The sequence below is a fragment of the Acinonyx jubatus genome, chromosome D4 (assembly GCF_027475565.1).
Source record: "Acinonyx jubatus isolate Ajub_Pintada_27869175 chromosome D4, VMU_Ajub_asm_v1.0, whole genome shotgun sequence".
In the NCBI taxonomy this organism is placed as follows: domain Eukaryota; kingdom Metazoa; phylum Chordata; class Mammalia; order Carnivora; family Felidae; genus Acinonyx; species Acinonyx jubatus.
Genome location: NC_069391.1, coordinates 81,399,070 through 81,422,105, shown reverse-complemented (window position 1 = coordinate 81,422,105; position 23,036 = coordinate 81,399,070). Strand labels below are relative to the sequence as shown.

The following is a 23,036-nucleotide window of genomic DNA, read 5'->3' as shown; positions in this document are numbered from 1 at the left end:
TTTGGAGAAACAAATTCTAGGAGTGGGGTTCGAATGTGCAACCCACATGTGAAAAATTATGTCCTATTAATTGCTTCTCCAAAAAGTTCTATTTATGTATAACTGCCACCAGCAATGCTAGTGTGCTCACTGAATCATGCCTTTCAACAACTATTTATTGTTCCTCTATGTCAGGCATTGTGTCAGAAGAATAGTATTTCTAGTATAAGACTATTTCATTATTTGGAGCAGTGTATACCAATAGAACTTTCTGCAATGGTAGAAATATTCTATACCAGCACTGTCCATTATGGTAGCCATTAGCTGCAAGTGGCTACTGAGCACTGGAAATGTGACTCATGTGACACATTCGTCTGAAATCTTCATTTTCTTTAATGTTTGTTATTTTATTAAAACATTGTTTAATGTTTGTTTATTTTTGAGAGGGAGAGAGTGTGAGCAGGGGAGAGGCAGAGAGAGAGAGGGAGACAAAGAATCTGAACCAGCCTCCAGCTGTCAACAGAAAGCCCACTGTGGGGGCTCGAACCCATGAACCGTGAGATCACCACCCGAGCCAAAGTCTGATGCTCCGCCAACTGAGCCACCCAGGCGCCCCTGGAAGCTTTTAAATCCTAAATCCCTAATTTTAGTTAATTTAAAATAAAATGTATTGAATACCCACATGTGAGAAGTGGTTATATTGGGGCAGTGCAGCTCTAGAGAGAAAAAGGAAATAGTTCTGCAGATGTTAAGTACTACACTGTGGATTCCTTTCTTCCTTTTTAAATGCTAATGAATCAGCTCACATTACTAAGGTGTGACCAGTTCACAAACGCTATCATTGTTATTATTTGTTCGCACTACCTAATTTGGGAAACATTTTTTAAATCTGAGCTTAGGTCGGGGGAGTAACACCTTACACCGGAAACACAACCCCAACGTCTGAGTCTGGAGACTTGTAGGCAAGTGAGAAACGTCACTCAGGATGCTTTTTAATCCAGAAGCATGCACTTAGCTCTACCCCAAAGGAGGCCAGAAGCCTCACACTTTCAGAGAGGCATCTGCTGGGCTTGTTTTTCCACATAAACTGCCAAACTTGTTTTGATTAGGCAGGAAGTGAAGCAACCCTTCGGGGAGAGAGCCTAGCTTCTGCATCTCGTCAGCGGCTCAGATAGGACATTCTACCTTTCACCTTCTACTTGTGAGCCTCGGCCGAGTTTTGCCTTAAGGGAAAGCAATTTTAAGGGAAGAGCGAGGTGGCCCACACTTTTTTTCTTTTACAGCGTGGTTCCCTTAAATTTCAGACCCCAAATTATGCTTTTAATCAGTGTACCTGTTTCGAGTCTCCGAATAATTTACATGCCTCTAAAATAAGGAAACTTTTACTTCTCTTGTGCAGTTCTTCGTACATAGGAGACTCTAAAACGAGTAAATGTACTGATAAATCCTGCTTGGATAAGCATCTGTGACTTACTGGTAGTCTTTTAAAAGATGACGATGCGAGAGGCGTTGCAATGTTTTTACTGGAGCTGTTGGAAATGTGATAAAAAAGAGATAAGCTGGGGTATATTTTCCTCCAAAGTCAAGTTTTATTTAACACGAACATCCCAATACCCTCGGAATTCCGGTAATCAGTTGTTGAGCTGAGACACGTGGGCTACAATGCCGTGTACGTGTCGGCTGGCTGGGCAGGCCTCTAGGCAGGACAGACAACTTTGGGGTTTCCCCTCTTCTTCCCTTCGGAAGAGAGCAAAAGAGGCGCTGCAAACCTCTCCAAAATGTGTTCGTACCGGATGCGCACGCGACCTCAAAGGAAGCGCCCCAGGACAGACGGGCCCGACCCCCGCTGGCTCCTGCGCTCGGAGCTCCCAGCGCTTCCCGGCGCGCGCCCGGAGCCCGACCTGCCGGCCTAGTGCGCGCCGCGGAGCGAACCATCGCGCCGTCCGGAGGGGGGGTTAGGGTAGGGCGTTGGGGCCGCGGGACGCTCGGGCCCTGGGGGGAGGGGGGAATCCCCCTGCCGCCGCCGTCCCCGCCCCCCTGCCGCAAGTCGCTCTCGAAGCGGCCAGCCGCGGAGGCCTTGCGGGTTGGTCTCGGCGTGCTCTATCCCCCCGGCCGCGCGGGGGTGGTAGCGGCCCATTTGAGAGTTTCCCGGGTCCGGCCGCCCGCGCGGAGGCGCTGCGCTCCGGCGGGGGGCGGGCGGCGGGCGGCGGGAGGAGGGACAAAGGGGTGGGCCCTGCAGGCCGGCCCTCCTGCAGCCCCGGTTTCGGGTCCGAGGACTGATCTGCTGCGCGGACCTCGCGAGGAGCGGAGCCCAGGCGGGATTTGCGCCCGAGATGCCGGTGCGAGGGGATCGCGGGTTTCCACCCCGGCGGGAGCTGTCAGGTTGGCTCCGTGTAAGTGCCCTCTCGAGTCTGCTCGGTTGGGAGAAGACTCTCGGGGGATGAGCGTAGAGCGCGTGGTGGGCTTCCTGTTGCGCGGTGGGCAGCTGCTACTCTCCCACCTGAAAGTGGGGCGGGGGGCACGGGTAGATTTCACCCGACCGGGTGGTGGCTCATGGCCTCCAGGGCTCCTTAATCCTTTTCTCTCCTCTCTGAAGTCACTTGGGTTTCAGATTAAGTCGTCAGGGAGGGTAGGGGACACGGTCCTGAACTCTGTCCTGGATCTCTGGTACCTTGAAGGCATCTCGTCCTGCCTGTTGTGTAGCCTGCCGTATGCCTTTGTGTCTTCCTTCCCTTTCCTACCACACCTACTTGATGCAAACTTACAGGCAGGTGCCTGTGAGACAAACTTGACAACTCTTTGGAGACCGGGAGCCTCATTTTCCTTTTTAATCAGCAGCCGCGGTAATACAAGTAAAAGTTGTTTTCAGTGGGGAATGGAGATGGGGTTTTGGAGGAAGCCACAACAAGGGGGTGATGAATGCTTTCTGCTCTGGTATTATCTTACCTGTCACCATTCCCTTGCTTTTATGTCTTCATTTGTCAGGTTTCCGCTTCTGCACAGTAGTTTATAAATAATCAGGGTTTTGACTGCAGGGTTTTAACATTCTGGAAATGTGGACGAACTTGGGAGCGAATACTCCAGGGCTTAGTAATGGAATACAGCCTCCCACCTCTATTTTAGTTTAAGTTCTTAGGCAGCGCCTCTTCCCTGGCAGCTGTCTGGCCTGAGTAATAAATGGTTGTGGTTTCCCTGCAGTTCCCAGCGGAGACTTACCCCGTCGGAGAAACTGCCCTGTGACTCCACACTCCCTCCCTCAGCTTGGGGGATCCTAGCAGAGGGGGCAGGAGGCCCTCGGCCTCAGATCTTTTGGTGGCCTGTGCTGGGGGTGTGCTGATAATCCTTGCCAGAGAACCAGTCCTGCTTTGGCAGAATGGTTGGGGGGAGAGACTGAGAGGGGGTGTGTGTGTGTGTGTGTGTGTGTGTGTAACATCACCCACACCTGGGAAGGAGATGCTTTAGACTAGTTGCATTTGTACCTGCCTGAGAATGAAATTTGACCCTTCAATAAAGTTTCATGAACAACTTCACTCCAGTGTGGGGACTACAAGTGGGAAGAGCATGCCCCTGTTGCTGTCTTGTCGGGGAAGCATGCAGATAATTAAGAATGATTAGAAATATTCCAGTTAGAAATATGGATGGGATGCTGTAGCTTCTCCCTCTCTGGGAGACGAGAGAGAAGGGGTGCTTTTACTTAGGCAGCGGGGGCTTTGGAGGTGTTTCTTGAGCTTTCAGAGCTGCTATCAGAGATAGAGGAAGGGGGATTTCTTTCCTTGCCGTGGCTGCTGTAACTTTTTTGTGACCACGCCGCTAAAACGAGCACCTGCCTGTGGCGGTCCCTGCAAGGGGTACAAGATGAGCAAGACTCCGTTTCTGCCTTCAGAGTCTGTTACATCTGAAAATTGTAGGGTATTGTGAACTCCGCAGACTCTGCTGGGATACCTGGGGCTGAGGGGGGAGCGTGCCATACAGGTGTGCACTCTGCAGTACAGAAATACAGGCAGGGTGGGATTGCCTTACACACCCTCCCTTTAGGGATTCTTTTTGGGAAGAAAGGGCCGCATTCGAACAGATACCCCACAGTGTAAGCCAGTAAAGAAGAGGGGGCTGATAACACGCCCACCTCGTAGGGTTATGTGAGGACTGCCTGAAATGATGCAAGGTGCCGGACATGAGGTGGGTGCCAGGGAAGCGGTAGCTAGTGATATGAACCAAGACAGGTGCTGGGTCCTGGGAGGTAGGATCTAGAAGTACAGGTAGGGGTTACCATGTCGGTGTCTAGGCAGGAGCTGAGGGAAAGAGAAAGAGTTGCTCACACTCTTGAAAGGCCTTGAATGCCAGTAAAAGACTTGGGGGGGGGGCGGGGAAAGTCCTAGAAATCCCTAATGGATCAGTGACTTGATTTTCCCTACAAAGAAGTGAACCAGTTTCTCAGTAAACACTTCACTCCCCCCACCCTACACTGGGAGTATGACTATTTTTTGAGGCTCCCAAAGGCTTAAGACCGATGAATTTTAATATCGCCCCCCTGGGGAATTCCATTTGCAAGGACTTATGTCTCCATTTGTTTAACTTTTGATCTAATTCTTTGTACATCCGACAAAAGGTTATAGCCAACCATTTATCTTTTGCAGAAGTGCCTGAGAATGCAAGGGAGATGAAGAAAAAAAAAATCCCTGCAGGGACTTCAATTTAGAAAGGGTTTCTCTTCTGAAGGTATTCTTTTTAAGAGACAGGTAAAATTCTTGAAACCAGGCAGGGCCACTCTCCTCCTGTGGGCTGGAGTAAGTTCTGTAGTTTAAAAAGTCATGCAGATTTGGTCCAGGAGTGGCACAAAGAGTGGGTGGCGGGGGTGGAGTTAAGAGGAAGGGTTAGTAATCACTGCTGAAACTTTCAGCATACTTCCACCAAGAATATGAGCCATCGGGGAATTCCTTGCTTAATCTCTAAAACAAATCCCATTTAGGAGTTGTGGCTACAGATTAATTTATCTAGGTTGAGAGCTGACTCCCTGTAAAATGCCTCATTGATTAGATTCTGAGTAGTAATCAGGGAGCCAACAATTGCTGGCCAGATGGCCTCAGACTAGCCAGCCTTGCTGTTGAAAAGGCGTTTTCCATTGCAGGGGATTTGGGGTGTAGTGATGTAGGAGGGTGTGGGGGAGGGGATAGAGATGGGGACGTAAAATGATCGTCTCGGGTATTTTACGAAGTTAGTTTCTTGATCCTAAGTCCAAGGGTCGGGGTATCAGAAACAGACCCAGAGATCAGATTGAACACCTATTTAAGTGGTTAAAAACTTCAAAGTTTGTGTGAACTTATTGAGGTTAAAAAAGAAACCTTCCCTAAAACTATTTTAGGGCCTCCTCACCCCCACAGGAATTTTCACCGTGACCCTTGTTGGCAGAAGCCCTTATAGCTACCAAATGTATAAGGGTCTAAGGGGGTGTTACCATTCCTATTTTTTTTTTTTAAAGACCACGTATCAGCAGTGGAAAGAAGCGTTCAGGCGCTCAGTGCTAACGTGTGGTGGCAACAGCGAGTCCCAGGTTTGAAGGTGCCTGGGAAATGCACTTGGCTTCTCACTTCTGGAGCCCAGGCAGCTCCGCTTAGGCCTTCCCCTGATGGTGACAGTCTCATTCTGTTTGTAAGGGGCTTAGAGCTTTTCTCTTCTAGCTGGCCACTGCACCCAGAGGTTCATCAGCCCGGTAACTGGGAGCTCAGAAGAAAGACCAGACTGTTGTCGGGAAAAAATACCTGATATGTTAATGAAGCATTCTTTTTCTGTCCTGGTTTGCTGTTCCGCAAACTGTTTTCTAAAGTGTGCTACACAGACAGACTTAGAGGCGACCTGTTATTTTTCAGTGACTCTGCATGGATATTGTACTTCAAGACCAACACTCTAAAGCCAGTTACCAAACTCACTGATTTCGTGGACAGATTGTTTATTTAGAATGAGGCAAAGGGGTGCCTGGGTGGCTCAGTCGGTGAAGTGTCCGATTCTCGGTTTTCGGCCCAGGTCATGGTCTCAAGGTTTCGTGAGTTTGAGCCCTACCTACGTCGGGCTCCAAGCTGGCAGTGCAGAGCCTGTTTGGGATTCTCTGTCTCCCTCTCTCTCTGCCCATCCCTCACTCATGCTATCTCTGTCTCTCTTCAATAAATAAACTTTAAAAAAAAATTTATGAAAAAAAGAATGAGGCAAAACTTTGAAGGAAAGCAACAGGTTTGATGTGAGAATAATAAATTCTTGGGATGAATGGTATGAGAATAAGGTAAAAATTGTGAATAGAGCCCTTGAAATCTGAGTCTTGGGAAATACTGCTTAAAATATGAGTGTGACATTTAGTTATGGAGAGCTGAGTATACCTTGACCACACCTTCAGGAATGTCAGACACAGAATGACCCAGAAAAGCCAGGAAAGTTGAATTTGATGGTTTTTATGTCTTACATGCACATCTTGCTCTTGCCTACCCGGCTCTTTTTTATTGCAGACAGTATATTTGTGAAGCTCTCTGATATCTTGCTTGATTCTCATTCCTTTCTCTGCTCCCCACAAGCCCTTCTGAAGACTTTAAGGTCTGTGGTGTGACTTTTGTGAAAGAATGGAGGAAAAACTTAGGTACTGCAGGGGGCACCCTCTGCTATGCAGTGCATCTTGCTGAAGAAGGGAGAGGACCAAATAGCCTCACATGTAAATGCATTTATTTTATTTTATTTCATTTTATTTTTTTAAAGATTGTATTTTTTAAAGCAATCTCTACACCCCACATGGGGCTCAAGCTCACAACCCTGAGGTCAAGAGTTGCATGCACGCGTTAGCGACTGAGCCAACCAGGTGCCCCAAATGCACTTAATTTTTTAAAAAATGTAGCCTATGTTGGTCTGTAAAATAGGCTTTAACAAGGATTGTAGTAGGAATTAGAAGTCTTGAGGTTAAAAAAAAAAAAAGTAACCCTGCCTTGACCTAGAGAAAGGAGCAATTGAAGTTCATGGTCATAGTAGGTAAATAAAACCAGAATAGAAAACACTTTGTTTCAGTCACCAAAATCCTTAATTGTGTGTGTGCGTGCACGCCTTTTACGTGAAATTCTAAGCCTTCAATTAGTAACTTGTACTTCAGTCATTTTAAATCCGTGCAGATATCTGTTGAGTGCCTCTGCCAGATGGTTACAGTTAAATCAGGTCAGGTCTTTAACCTTAAAAATATAATGCAGCCTTTCTTAATCACTTATACGCCTTCTACATTTTTAAGTAAACTCTACCCAGTCCTGTACGACGTGAAGCTCAACCTCCTGACCCCAAGATCGAGAGTCATAGGCTCTACCGACTGAGTCAGCCAGGCACTCCTGCCCGTACCTTATACATTTTAGACCGTAGCAATATACATTTTTACCATAATGAATATTTATTTTAACTTTCAGGCTAATATTTAGCCTAATTAGAATAGTCATGGATTATAGTGTTTCTGTTTCTGTTTCCGACATGGGGCTTCAACTCATGAACCACAGATCATGACCTGAGCCAAAACCAAGAGTCAGACACTCAACCAAGTGAGCCACCCAGGTGCCCAAAGTATTTGTGTTTTAGGAAGCTGAACTGACACATTTCAAGTTACACCATTAATCATGACAAAGATCTCATGTCACATCCTTGAATGCAGTTGTTTTCTAAATTTTACCTCTGCATATGTAAAGTCAGACTCTAGAATTAATTAATAGGGCAATTACTATTTTCTATTGTAGACTTTAATCAGCCATATGAAATATATACATTATGTTCACAAGAAAAAGATGGCATCATCTTTTGAAAGCTTAATTATAGTATGCCTCATCTGATAGACACCCCACATGAGACTAAATATATAGTTATATATTTATAGTTAGTGACAAGTCAAAGGCATTTGGAGGAAGATGTATAATACATTGTGAGAGAATTATGGGGATAGTTCCTGGTAAGTAACAGTTACTAGGCTGTAATTAACAGATAATGATTAAAGTCCAGCTGTATCTTTGCCACTGTATTAAAGAAAATCTTTGGTAGAGATGAGAGAACACTGCAGATACTCTAGATTTTGCCATTTGAGTTGAAGGTGAACAGGAGAAATAATGTTTTCTAGTAAAACAACTTTTTTAGGAAGTGTAACTTTTTTTAAAAGTTTATTTATTTTGGGGGGGGGGAGGGGCAGAGAGGGAGAAAGAGAATCCCTATCAGGCTTCCTCCCTATTAGCGTGGAGCCCGATGCTGGGCTCCATCTCATGAATTGTGACCTGAGCTGAAATCAAGAGTTGGACACTTAACTGACTGAACCACCCAGGTGCCCCTAGGACCTGTAGCTTCTAAGACCTTTGTTCCTCTGAGGAGGAAATAATGTTCCGAATATGGCTTTGTTGAGAACCATTTGTTGAGAGCCATTTATTATCACAGAAGTAAAGGAAGTGTTCCAAGTCCTAGGTTGCGGGGTTTCTTTTGTGCCTTAATGTGGAGTACACCTAAGACCCGGAGGCTGTGTTGGGAAGGAGGGTAGTCTACGCTGTGAGAGGCAACCAGCCCATTCTCCGTCCTTGGAAGACAGTTCACAAATATATGTGGCAGCAGCAGAATGAAATTATTTGGGGGAATTAATTAGCAAAACTAACCATTTCTGTTTGTGAAAGAATGACTCGTTTAGATGGAACTTCCCTGTGAGCTCATTTTTAGAAGCCTGGTTCCTCCCTTACCCTTCTTCCCTCAGGCTGAATCAGTTTCCTTCTCACCCATGATTGGTTAGTGTGCACATGCCAGTATTTATTAGAGCCCTTATCATGTCTGCTACATGCCGGTCACTTCCTGTCTTCCATGAGCCTTTCCTTGGTCTGAGTCATCTGGGTCACCCCAGAAGCTGATGGGGCATCAGACATACCCACTACGCTTAGCACACCCAACTGACTGGATCTGGGGAAGGCTTTTGTTTCATAAACCAATAAGAATTGAAGACTCACTGGGAACTCAGAAGAGTGGATTCCTGACATTTATATAGTGAATGAGATGGTTTGTAGTAAGAAAAAGACCTGTCGAGTTATATTCTAACCTTTTCTGTAGCGGTGTATAAGCTGTACCACTAATTAGTTGGGTGGCTTCAGGTAAGGCACGTAAATTTAGTTTCTCTCTAGGGAAATGAGTAGTTCGATTTGAAGGTCTCTGAAGTCTTCTCAGTGGTTGGGTGTAAAGCCTAGAGAACATTCTAAGTAACTTCTATTGGTTCTTGTTATCTTAAAGTGCTTCCATGCACTTTAAAAACCTTGTGTTTGTTTGTTTCTTTTAAGAAAAGGTCCAGTGGATTTTCTCTGAAAGACATTTTTCTAACAGATAAACTGAGAACTCAAGAGTGGCAATAGCTGTTCTGCTCATGAAGTGCTGGAAAGATCTATTATTCAGTTGCAGCTTAAATAATGCACCATCACAGTGTGTGCCGTATTCTCTTCCTTGCTCTGCAGCCCAAGCCAATATCTGTAGTCATCTCGAGTCGCTTAAGAATCGTTCTTTCTTTTTCCTCTTCCCCTCCAGTGTTCCCAGTAAGCACTACCTACTGGGAGTCTCCCACACCCCCTTCTTTTCCTGTGGACTTCTCTTACAAGGGCCACATCACCTGCAGCAGGAGTGTGGAAAGTAAGGTGGAAGCCTGCAGCTGGGAGCCCGTTCTGGTTTGTTCTTCATAAACCGCTGAAGATGAGCCTCCTGGTTACTGTCGCAGGACCTCACTGTTCACTGCCTGACGTAAAATCACTCACTGTCACTCAACTTTGAGCATCACTTCAGGCAGAGCACTTTGCCTACTTTGGGCTGGTCTGTTTAGTGTCTGGGTGAGTTTTAAGAAGGGAGAGAAATTTGTGGCATCCGAGACACCCGTTGAGATTTTCCAGAAATGGAACTGGAAACATTTGTGCTCTTCCTTCTGGTGTTATTGTTAGAGTCTAAAACCAGGCAAGCAACGACATGGTGAAATGAAGAGGTACCAAGTTCATCTTAAATACTGGTGGCCTTCTTTCTTTTTAAAAAAAAATTTTTTTTAATGTTTTTATTTATTTTTGAGACAGAGAGAGACAGAGTATGAGCAGGGGAAGGGCAGAGAGAGATGGAGACACAGAATCTGAAGCAGGCTCCAGGCTCTGAGCTGTCAGCACAGAGCCCGATGCGGGGCTCGAACCCACGGACCGTGAGATCATGACCTGAGCCGAAGCCGGATGCTTAACCGACTGACCACCCAGGCGCCCCCGGTGGCCTTCTTTCTAGGAGACCCAAATCTGAATTTTAGTCAAAGGTCTGGGAGAAATATTTAGTCTACTTATGCTGCTTAAGTGCATAGTTTGCAGATGTCTTCACCAGAGTCAGGAAGAGGCAGGAAAGGTGGACTCAGTTTCTACCAAAGAACTGAGGTTAAAAAAAATGTGCCTGAAACAGAAAAATTTTCCCAGAGAAACAGTGGCATCTGGGGTCTGTCCCCACAAGCTCGTTTCCTCATAATGGAGCTTCTCTTATATTGTTATTTTCCTGGCATTTTGTTGAAGTATAATTTACACACAGTAAAATACACAGATCTCCAAGTGGACAGCTTGATAAATTTGTTTTTGTTTGTGTTGTGCATGTAGCACGAGCCCCACCATTTTAACCATTTTGAAGTGTACCGTTCAGTGGCATTTAGTACGTCCACAGTATTGTGCATCCACCACCATCTGGTTCCAGAGCTGGATGGACTCCTACATGAATGTGTGATTACCACCTAGATCAAAAAACAGGACTTTGCATCACTCTAGAAGGTTCTCTCTTGCTACTTCTTCCTACTGTTACCAACCCACCCACAAGGGAACCCCTCTTCTGACTTCTCTCACCAGTGGCTTCTTTTCTTCAGTATAACCTCCTTGATGTGCATCTGTGTTATGTGATTCAGTAGTTCTTGTTTGCTGCTGTGTAGTATTCTCTTTATTGTTGGAATCTCTTGTCTCTTTTTTTCCTATTATGAATGAAGCTGCTGTGGAAATCAACACATTGTTTTGTGGCCTCGCACACTCATTTCTCTTGTCTAAATTCCTAGGAGTAGAATTGCTGGGTCATGCATCGGGGATATGTTTGACTTTCATTCTGTAATTCTGAAGTTGGACAGACCTGGGTTTGAATTCCTTCGTCCAGCTGCTTGCTTGCTCTACCTCAGGCAATTTATTTTTTCCGTGTTTGGTTTTCTCAGCTCTACAGTGGGCACTGTGTACCTGCTCAGTCAGGGCTCGGTGAAGAAAACAGACATCATTTTGGCTATTTCACGGAGAAAGGAATTTAATGGAGACAATTAAGTGCCTACAAAACAAGAGACTGGAGGGATGAAAACCAAGGGCACTCCACTGGCTTTCATATTTGTGTCCCCCTGCCTGGAAAGTTAGAAAGCTGCTGCGGCTCAGAGCCGGGACCTTGGAAACACCTTCCACCTTCTCGGTCTTTTCAGTCCAGAGGTGGCTGAAATGGTAGGGCCTTAACGATAGTTGCAAAGCTCAGGTCTGGGAAGTCCAGTTTTGCCTGCCACTGCTGGCCATCTGCTTTCCTTCTCCTTCCAGACCTTAAACAAGTGCACCCTGTTGGCAAGAGGGCTGGGGTTTCTGGCCTCTGGCAGCAAGGGAAGATGAGTGCCAGCCAACAAGAAATGGGATAGACACCTCCTGGGGTTGCACTGGCAACCCGAATGACAGTGGTTATAACTTCTTAGTATCCTCATTGTTACAGAAGAACAGGATGCCAAAGCAGTCATAAGACTGCTTTCTGTAACTTACATTCCGAATCCGTCCTTTGACTTTATAGTCACCTGCTGGATCCTGGATGCTGCTGTAAGACCCACCTGTCACATAACTGTTTCTCCGAAGGGCCTCAGCTTCTTCTGCTCTTGATCTGTGATTCTAGGTACTTCTCTATATGAGTAAGCTTGAGAAATTATAATTTGCAAGCCTACCAATTAATGCAGAAGCTGAAAGGTGACTTAATTCTAAGAACAGCTGCTTTGATGTATTCTTTATGAAGCTTAATGAGTGTTTTCTTCTGGAAGTCCTTCTGATTTGTTAGTTTTTAATAAAGTAAGGGGTGATGTGTAAATCTTACTGATAGATGGGCTAAAAAGGACGTTCCCTTTTTCTGTCTTTAACTTTCATTATCTTTTGACAAATGAAATGGAAAGAGATTAGATTTTTATCCTGTTTGGTGCCTCGAATCTCATGCAGGCAGCACACTCTAGTCTACTAAACCATTTGGCAATGGTGACTGTCCTTTTTCTAGCTTATGTTATGAAATGTGAGCTATAGTGTATTGCTCTTAAGACATTTAAACATCTTGAACTAACTGAATCCATTTTTTTACTTCCTAGGGACCTTACTATTACTGCTTTCAGGGGGCTGGCCAAGTGATTTATTGATTAAGATTTTATCGTAGGCTTGTATCAGTAGTGCTACTTCTGAAGGCTCCTTGCAGAGAAATGTGAAGCGATAGGAATGCAAATATTCTAAGTGCCAAGATAAGCATGACCAGTAACTTCATTTCAGCCCCTGGTGCAGCAGTTAGAGTGAGCTGGCTTTGCAAAGCTTGCTTAAATTTGATTGTGTTAGAAATATATTGACAGAATCCCATTTTCTCTCTTTTTAGCCAGACTTACCCAGTCGGCCAGGGCTAACAATGGATGTCCAAACAGTTTACAATGGTTAATACAATGGACAAAGGGTTTCACTGTTTGGAGAGTGGAAAAGAGAGCTGATGGGGAGCTTCTTAAGGGCACTGACCTAATTCACTCCTTCAATGAAAATGATTAGTTTTAAATATATATGTATTCTGATCCAGGTGTTTATAAATATTTAAGCTAGTAGTATTATAGCCTCAGGAAGGGATGTGTGGTGCTGCTTTGTGTATTTTGGAAAGTACAGCCTTTATTTTTATTTGACAGTGGCCCTTAGATTTTTTTTTTTTTTTTTAGTAAGTTCTGGCACGAACTGATTTTCCGCAAAAGTTAGGGAATTAAGAAAGGCAGCTGAAATCACACATCACCTTCCTCCATCCTGAAACCTCCTCACATTCAGGAATTTTAGTCATCCTCTTTTTAAAGATAAACTTCCCTGTGAGCCTTTCTTCTGTAAAATGTGGAGAAACAGAACTGGGTTAAAAATAAAGTTAGTTCAGGCATTGCTAAATTTCTGAGTATCGTGTTTATGATTTACTTTGTCCAGGAAACATAAATTGCCAATGCTTTTGCTATTTATTACCACAAAATATTTGCAGTCAGTATGCGCTGTCTCAAAGAGTATCTCTCACCTATTAATAGAACAGAAGCAAAGGAGAGTGCGCACGTCACTGTGAGGTAAAAAAGCTCACTGGGCTTAGTTGTAAGCTCCAAGTAACAACTGCATTGTTGTTCTAAGTGGTCTTTAAGTATGATTGGATGATTAAATATAAATGTTGACCTGACTGGATTATATCCCAGCCGTGAACTGTCCTGAAAAAAACAGCAGTAACCTGTCACTCCCAACAGTTACCAGACTTGTTCTTTTGGCTTTATATTTGGGATAATGATTTATGCAGTGAAATAGCACAGAAACTGGGGTGCTGTCATGTCTGTCTGTCTCTTTCATCTGCTTCAACCTGGATATATTGGCTCTTGTTGTGTCGTCTGCTACATAGATAGTCCGTTATCTTCGTAAGAAGCAATACAAGCTTTTTGATTGGGATGAACTTGATCAAAACAAATGCTTGGAAACAATGAATTACAAAAAAAAGTCCTCAGTGAGATCTAAACTTCAGTGCATGTGTTTATCCTTTCAGAATGGCAGGCTGTTTTCTGGGGGGATTGGGGGGTGGGCTGTGTTCTGCCTAGTGTTGGGAGGGGTATCAGTCTCAGTGCTGGGGGTTGATTATGGGTTCTTGAGGGCAGGTCTGGAGTTCGCTTTCCTAGTCCAGACATCATCACATTGTTGCTCAGTCAGTGAAGGAAAGCACAAGGAAGACAATGGAGCAGGTAAGTCCTACAGGACTGAAGTGTGATTCGTATGGGTGTGTATACTCTCCCTCTTCTTACCATATTCCCAGCCCTGCAAAAAAGTACCTTGTAGGTGGCTTGGAGACTGTTTGAAATAGCAGCTTTTCATTATTGGACCAACAAATCTAAAAGACAAAACAAAACACAACAAGAAACCCTACCACATCTAAAATACGCATTAATAGTATGCATTGCAGAACAGCTCTGAGGCTGTGTCCTTCATTTCTACAACTGTGGGTGTATTGGGGACAGACCCACTCTACTCAGTTCCCAAGTATTCAGCAAAACCGATGTTTGTGAAAAATGCCTAATCATGAGGGGGCCCAGGTTTTGCTCTATGCTGTAGGACTTCTAACTTTCCTCTAGTGAAGTGGGAGGAGGAAGCATGTGACTGACGTTGTGTTAGACCTTTGGTGCAGATCTCACTGACTGATTCCACCCACTTGGAAGTGGGTGTTAAAACCTGATTTGATAGGTGAGGAAAGTGAGGCTCAGAAGTGTTAAGTACTTTGCCCCATGTCACACAGCTCAGTGTGATAGGCAGGGAATTTGAGCCAAGGTCCACTTGACTAATTCAAAACCAGTAGGTTCTTCCAACTCCACCAGCCTCTGTTTTTCAGAATCAGATGGGCAGAGACATAGTGGGAGAAGCTAAAAGTCCTCTGTTGATTTCTAGGAGTTTAAACATTATCACTGAAAGGGTACAGAAGTTTTTTCCTCCAGGGAATCATGAGTGATGATAATAATATGAGTGTTTTTAAGAGATGTTTTTATTCTTCAATTACTTGCTTGTGCTCATTGCTGTATGGGGCCCCAAAGACTCAAAGATGAGTAAGACACAGCCTTATGGGGAAGTAGTTTATATAAAAAACTAGCTAAAACCATTATACAAATATTATACAAATTTATTATACAAATATTAAGAATGTCTTGTCTGTGAGAGACTTTCTTCAGCTCCACAGCCTCTAGTTAGAAATGACTGTGTTTTCAACCCTCCCTCACCCCCCCCCAAAACTCCCGCAATTGTTGTTAATGTCAAGAAAAACTTGTGGCTACAAAGAACGTGGGTTGTGGAATTAGAACGTCTTAAACATGCTGTGTTTGGGAGCTTGGCTGTTAAGGGTCAGAATTCCATAACAAGTTACCTCAGGATCAAAGTACATCTTTTAAAACATTACAAATTCCAAGAAGTTTAGGCTACCAGATACTCACACTTGCATTTGCAACAGAACAGTAAGCTTTCTTTTCATATGGAGCCAAGACCATATGCATTGATATAGTGAAAGTTTTGATTGAGGGTAAAGACAGAGTGGGAATTTTGGAGTTAGAATATTTTGGTGGTGGGGCAGCCACCACGGAGTACCATGTGTTCACCCTTGGACAGGTTGGGGTGGGGGGATGTGGACAATCAGAGCATATAGCCCAAGAGGTAGAAACAGCTGGGAAGGTTCCAAATACAGATGTTGTTTCTTTCCGATTGCCCCTGGGAATCCTCGCAAGGATGCTTTTTCTCTTCCTTACTGCCTTACCACATAGCTGTCTTTGCCCAGGACCCAGAATTGATGAGTTACATGAGCTTCCATGGGCAGTCCGTTCAAGGTGGCACCTACTGGAAATGTTGACTCTTGGTCCTAAGCTCAGCCGCAACACATGCTGGCTCTAGAATTCTGACCAGATTCTAAGTCACACTTCAGGGTGGACGATGGAAACTTCCAGTGTTTACACCCTGTCTTTAAAAAATTTCTTAGGATGCCGGGGTGGCTCAGTCAGTTAAATGTCTGACTTTGGCTCAGGTCACGATCTCACGGCTTGTGAGTTTGAGCCCGGCATCAGGCTCTGTGCTGTCAGCGCAGAGCCTGCTTCAGATACTTTGTGTTCCCGCTCTCTCAAAAATTACTAAATATTAAAAAAAATTTCTTCTAAAGCAGCATGTGCCTTGGGTTGTGGGTGACACATCTTCATTCTCTTTTTGTGAGGGTGCAGACAGCATTCCAGCTTGAGATCAGGAACCAAGGTTTTTACTTCTCTTTGTGGAACTCATTTCTTCACACAGTGTCTTGCCCAATGTTTATAATACCAACACATGCAGTTAATGATCTACTTTGAGGATTATCTGAAGCAAGATTTTGCTCTTAGCCCAGCTTCCCCTGCGGTATGTGATTGGAAACTGTGAAAACGTTCAGAATTTAGCTTAGGTTAATTATAACCAGAGAAGTTCTGTTTCTACCAAAACCAAGCATAGTTCACTTTGAAGTGATCTAACTTTCGGATTATGTACCCGCTCAGAACTTGCCCCTTATTAATGAAAAAAAAAAAAAAAGAAAAGTAAAGAAATAAGCAAACAAAATAGGATTATCCCCAAATAGAGGCTAAGGACAGTCCTAAGGTTTACTGAGAATAAGAGTGAAAACCAAGGTGAAGGAAAGCAATGATCAAGAAGTGTGTGTACCTCCCTCAGTACCGGTGTGAGCACCTTGCATGTATAGATTGTGTCTTGGTGAACAGACACCTGCACATCAGTAGGTCGTTACTAAATTTTGCATGAGTTTAGACTAGGGTTTGCACACTACAGCCAACTGCCTGTTTGGTTGGTTTTTTTGTTTTTGCTTTTTCCTGCTAGTATTACTAGCAAAGAATTGTTCTCACCTTGTAATTTTATTTATTTATTTTTTTAATATTTATTTTTGAGAGGGAGTGGGAGTGGGAGAGGGGCACAGAGAGAGAGAGAGAGAGAGAGAGGGAGAGAGAGAATCCAAAGCGGGTTCCACTCTGACAGCAGAGAGCCTGATGTGGGGCTCGAACCCACAAATTGCCAGATCATGACCTGAGCCGAATCAGAGGCTTAACTGACTGAGACACCCAAGTGCGCCTGTTCTTACCTTTTTAAATGAGTACATTTAAAATTGGTTATGTCAGTATTCATGTAATATCATTTGCCTCCAAAGGCTAAGATACATACCATGTGACCCTTTAAGAAAACATTTGCCGGGCTCTGCTTTAGAACTCCCATAAGCAGGATGCTTAGTTTCTCGCCCATTTGGCTATCTGGAAATAGGCATGTCAGGATGCTGACTTGTGAAAGATTCTGGCTTCATGAGGACACTCTTGTCTGAGGTCCTTCTTGGCTGTGGGAAAGTGAAAGAGAGAAAGGGGTGGGCCTGAGCACTCAAGGGCTGGTTTGCTTTCTGGTTTCAGTCCAGGAAGGTGACTGATAACAGAGGCTGTTTGTGTAGACTTCCTCCAAATTAAGCAGTTAGCATAAGCACAAAAAACTGGAGAAAGTATACTTCAAAGCACATTTTTTTGTTGTTTGGTTTTTTTTTGTTTTTTTTTTAAGGATGCAGAAAGGGCATAAAACTGAAATCACCCTCTATGATCAAACACTTCTGTCTGGGTTTTGGATGTTCTTATTTCCCTGGATTCCAGCTTTGGGACAGTTACTGTTTATTGTGTTTCTGCGTTGTTGACTATTTCAGTTTTAAGCATTTCATTCTTTCCTATCAGGGAAAACTTCAAGATTATAATAAGATGCCATCATCTTCAAAGTCTTGAAGAAATGTAGCGCAGAAAAGGAGTCATTGGTGTTCCTCTGGCTTAGGAGACTTGGAAAGGCTTTGGACTCCTATCAGTGACTGATATCCCAGCTCATAAGCATTTACTGTCATTGTTCTCTGTACTATTCCAGGCCTTCCTACATCCTACAAACAAGCATCCCTTGAGGGTGGGGACTATGTCCTATGTTGATTAGGTCTTTGTTTTCAAAGCCTGGTACACAGGTACTTAAATGTTCAATGCAATCTATCTTTTAAATCTTTTATTGAACTTATACCACAATGCCCTTTTTAAGGGTGTGGCTTACTTAATATAGGAAACACCCCTCCCATGTGGTACTTTAGAGTTTATAAAAACTCCCACGTATAATTCTCACTCAGTCTTCACAAAAACCGTGGGAGATGGGTATCATCACCCAAGATGCTCATAGAACTTGGGGTCATATAGTTGGTTAGTGACAAACCAGGGACAAAGTAGAATAGCTAGAGAGAGCTTAGTGTGTTGTGTTGTTGTCTTTTCCCCTGACCCCCCTTTCTTGCCCACTCCTTAGTAACAATACTGCAAAGGTGTCTTTGAACCTGGCTTAGAAAGTATGGTTAGCTTTTGTCTTTTCTCCCAGGAGAAAGGGGATCTTGAATGGGGCTTAAACGCTTGGATGAGCCCTTGGCTTCAGCTGATTAGAAGCCATTACTGCATGTGGAATCAGTGCCAGGCCCCTCTGTCTTCCTTTTCCCACCTCCTGTGTCTTGTAACCTGCTGGGGCTGTCGACTTAGGCTTACCTTTCTTCTCTGGCTCTCAGTAAAATAAGGAACTTGGACTCACACATGTAAAAATACAAATCTCCCTGTACCACTGACCTGCCTCAGACTTTTACTTACTCATAGATGACACCAAAATTCTTCCTGAGTCCCAGGCTCCACCCTGTCACCCCCCCCCCCCCCCCGCCCCGCCTCCCTCTCTGTGCCCTAGATGTGGTGGTCTCTTGTCTGTCCTTCCTCAGTGAGTTGCATACCCTACTTCCGCGTGGTCACTGAGAAGGAAAGCCTTCCTCGAGTCCCGGAAGAGGCAGGTTCTCTCTTTTCTAGACCTTTGTGTGCTTTCCCGTCCTAGCACCTGTCAGCTTTAATTCTGCAGTTGCTGACTGACTCCTTGATTTACATTGACCCTCATCAGCCTGTGAGCTCCATGAAGGCCGGGCCTTGTTTGTTACCCTCATTGTCTAATCTCAAGTGCTCAGTACAAAGCCTGGCATGAGAGAGGTGCTTGATAGATATGTGTTGAATGAATCAATGAATGGATTCCACCTTCTTCATTGAAACTTTAACTTCTATACGTCTCTCTTCTGAAAATTACGCTCCTCTATACCAATTAGGTCCAGTGATGAACAATTAGAAAGTGCTGTCTTCTGCTTTCCAGATGGCTTAACTTTCTTTGAATATCCCACAGCACCCAGAGCCAGGTTAGCAACTTTGTAGGGTGATTATGTATTGTAATATGCCTTTGCCTTTGTGTTTTTATAATGTTAATGAATGACTGTTATTTTCTACTTTTAGTACCCCCCATTTGCAAATCTATCTTGCCTCTCATAAAAGCTATAATGGCGGGATTTTATTGTAATTATTAAGGTTCATCTCTAATTTCCTCTAAATGACATTTATTTTGCAATTTTAAATTTGAAGGGAAACACCATTCTTTTTATTTCTGCATCACTGCACCATCTAGTGGATAATATCTGTTACTATGCAGTGGCCTTTTCTGATTTCCTGACAACTTCCAGTTCCACAAAAGGGAAATGCTGGGGTGTCTTTTCATACTTGAAGATCGCATATAATTTCTACCAACAATTTATGTTACTAGACAAAGATGGATTCTTTTTGAGAGGAGCTCAACATTGCTGAAATTCAGAATTAAAGTTGTTGACCCCTATTTAAAATTTCCCATGTCACTAATAATGGAACAGTGCAGATTTGGGGAGGAGGTGTCTACACACTATTTTATGGACTCAGTTGGGCTCAGTTTATATAATAATGGTGTATAAGGTAGTAGACCACCGAATGAGATCTTTTTCCAAGTTTAGGAACAGAACTGTTTCAACCACCTTAACTTTTTCTTTATTTAATACGTTTTGTCACGAGAAGAAAACATTGGAAGCCTGACTATTTTTGTTTAACTCGACTCAGTTACATCTACTGTGTTTTCTCATTAAGTCAAAGTCCTTAGTAAGGCTTGCTGATTGGCATTTTCAGTATTTTTAACAGCTTGGCTTGGTCTCTCACTTGGCCTTAGTGTGGGAGGTGGATACAGGAAACCTCACCTTTCCCCTTCCTGTCTCTGGTCTTTGCTGCCCCCTCCCCTTAATGGAGTGTGTTCCAGTGCAGCTGATCGTTCTTTGTTTTTCTCCATTGATTCCATGAGATGCAGGGGACACACACTGTGCTAAACTTTCAGTTACCGAATTTGGTATTTTAAATATATAATAAGTACATATTAGGTTGAAGCCATAAATTGTAAGCTTTTAAATCTTATCCATAGATTAATGGTTTAATGTCTCATACTGACAGCTGGTGTTTTCAAAATGTCAAAAAATGTGTCTTATAAAGAAAGGAAGTTTAATTAAATAAATTTCCATTAAAGACACACAAACACACAAACCCCCAAAGCATCATTTATTAAGTTTTACCAGCATGCCTACAGAGGGAACTCAAAATGTTTTTCCCACATTCATTTTTTCTTGAAGGAAAAATTTTAAAAGATTACCAAAAGGATCCTTAAAGTATGAAAGCAACTAACTGTTTCTGTAAATCTGTAGTATGTTTTTTTAATTTTTCCTCAAAGTGGCATTTAAAAAACAGGGCATTTGACTTATCTTGCTAATGTGAATTGCCAGAACTTCTTTTTTTTTTTAAATTTATTTATTTTTGACAGAGACAGAGTGCGAGCATGAGCTGGGGAGGGAGGGAGGGAGGGAGGGAGGGAGAGAGAGAGAGAGAGAGAGAGAGAGAGAGAGAGAGAGAGAGATAATCCGAAGCAGGCTCCAGGCTCCAAGCCATCAGCACAGAACCTGACGTGGGGCTCGAACTCACAACCCGTGAGATCATGACCTGGGCCGAAGTCGGCCGCTTAACCGACTGAGCCACCCAGGGGCCCCCAGAACTTCTTTTAAAAGTAATGGGTCAGGACATATGAAAATGCTTAGAAATGTTTGTGGTCTTCAATTCAGAAATACTACAAATTATGGAGAGGGCTCCATGCACTACAATTTTGCCATAGTATTAAAGTAGTCAAAAAAAAACCTGGAAACATTAAATTGCTAGGGATATGGTTAATACATTATATGCTAAATGTGGCTATTTATAAGTGTAAGTAAACATTTAGTTCCTTAATTGCAGTTGGCACATTTCCAATGCTCAGTGGCCACAGGTAACTGGTGGTTACCATACTGGACAATATTGTTATAGCTCAGAGTTCTGTTGGAGTCACTGCTAGACCAGTGCTTCTCCAACTTCAGTGTGTGCCTTAATCACATGGGTGCTCCTGGTAAAATGCATATTCTTTTCAACAGGTCCAAGGTAGGGCTTGATTTGGCATTCCTAATAAGCCAAAGGTGTGGGCAAGACAGTATCTAAATGTGAGGTCTTTTTTAAGACCTGCATGTACTTCCCAATTCTGATAGAAAAGGCATGTCTTTGAAGCTTCAGACTCTGGAGGCTCCCTGGCTTTCTGGGGATTAACCAGTTAATTAACCATTAAGTGACAGATGATGGAGGCACTGAGTCACTCTTTTCTGTGTGAGCCGTCCTTTGATGGTGCCTCGGATGGGTCTGGATGGACAGTTGAGTCTGGGTGTCATTAGGGCCAACCCTGCTGGCAGGATTTAGCTGAGCACTCTAATAATTGGTTTTCTAACCTACCTTTTGACAAAGCAGTTTATAATTTTCTTTATCTTGGTACCTGTCATAGGGTGGTGGTTTACATGTATTTTTTCTTCTTTTTAAGTGAAGCTGTGTCTTAATGTAGTATGGGCTTAGTCAGATTCAAAATCATAGAGTAGACAGGGCTGTGTGTCCCTGTTTCCAAATTAAGCACCTTCCTTTTTGGCTTATTAATGCTTTCTTTATAATTACAAATAAGAACGGTCTGTTTAAATGACAATTATACTTCATAGCTCAGTGTACCAGAACTATGAACATAGATGTCTTAAATGTAATTACCTGCTGATTTCACACCCCCCCCCCCCCCCCCCATATCTTACTAAAACTGGACTCATGCAGATCTAGAATCAAATTGTAACCACTACCTACTAGTTGTGGAGCCATGTGCAAGTTCCTTAGTATCTCAGGATATATGCTATATATCTTTTAATTAAGACTTCATTTTTTTAGGGCAGTTTAAGATTCACAGCAAAATTGAGGAGAAGGTACAGAGATTTCCCAAATACCCCTGCCCCCACACAGGATCAAGCCTTACAATAATCATCAGCATTCCCCACCAGAGTGGTATGTTAGAGCTGATGAACCTACACTGACACATCATTATCACCAAAAGGCCATAGTTTACATTACAGTCGACTTTTGGTGTTGTACATTCTGTGGATTTGGACAAATGTATAATAATGACAGGTATCTATCATTATATGATATCATACAAAGTATTTTTACTACCCTGAAAATCTTCCGTGCTCTGCCTGTTTTCTCTCTTTCCTTCTAATCCTGGCAGTCACTGATCATTTTATTGTTTCAACAGTTTTACCTTTTCCAGAATGCCATATAGTTGGAATCGTACAGTATATAGCCTTGTTAGATTGGTTTTTTCCACTTAATAATATGCATTAAGTTTCTTCCATGTCCTTGCATGGCTTGATCCCTCATTTCTTTTTAATGCTGAATAATATTCCATTGTCTAGATGCATCACATGGAGTTATTCATCCATTCACCTACTGAAGGTCATTTTGGTTGCTTCCAAGTTTTGGTAATTCTCAATGAAGATGCTAAAAACATCTGTTTTTGTGTGGATATAAGTTTACAACTCCTTTGGGTAAATACCAAGGAACACGGTTGCTGGACTGTATGATAAGCGTATGTTTGGTTTTTAAGGAAACCGCCAAACCGTCTTCCAGAATGGCCGTACCGTTCTGCCTTCTCGCCACTTCCTACAGCTTCACAGCCTCACTGCATTTGATGTTGCCATTATTTCACATTTTGGCCCTTCTAATATGTGCAGTGGTATTTCATTATTCCGATTTGCATTTTCCTGATGACATACGGTATTACACATCTTTTCATATGCTTATTTGCCATCTGCAGATCTTCTTTGGTGGGGTGTCGGTGAAGGTGTTTGGCCTGTTTTTTAGTCAGGTAGTTTTCTTGTTGAGTTTTCAGAGTTTTTGTGTATATTTTGGATGATTGTTCTTTATCAGACATCTTTACAAGTATTTTCTCCTGGTCTTCAGTTAGTCTGTTCATTCTCTTGAC

At 43.3% G+C, this 23,036-nt stretch overlaps 1 protein-coding gene across 3 annotated transcripts in view; it reads left to right on the top strand.

The window, feature by feature from the left end:
- The window catches only part of TJP2 (tight junction protein 2), a 125,782-nt gene that overhangs the window by 47,669 nt on the left and 55,077 nt on the right, over positions 1–23,036 (top strand). The window contains exon 1 of one of the 3 annotated variants that reach the window (XM_053205296.1): positions 2,110–2,372. The exons of 1 other annotated variant lie outside the window; for it this stretch is intronic. In XM_053205296.1, the coding sequence (XP_053061271.1) occupies positions 2,313–2,372 (60 nt within the window). In that variant the 5' untranslated portion in view covers positions 2,110–2,312. Of the gene's footprint in view, positions 1–2,109; positions 2,373–23,036 lie in introns of those variants that run through there. One more of the 3 variants, XM_015083981.3, reaches the window with a different exon arrangement.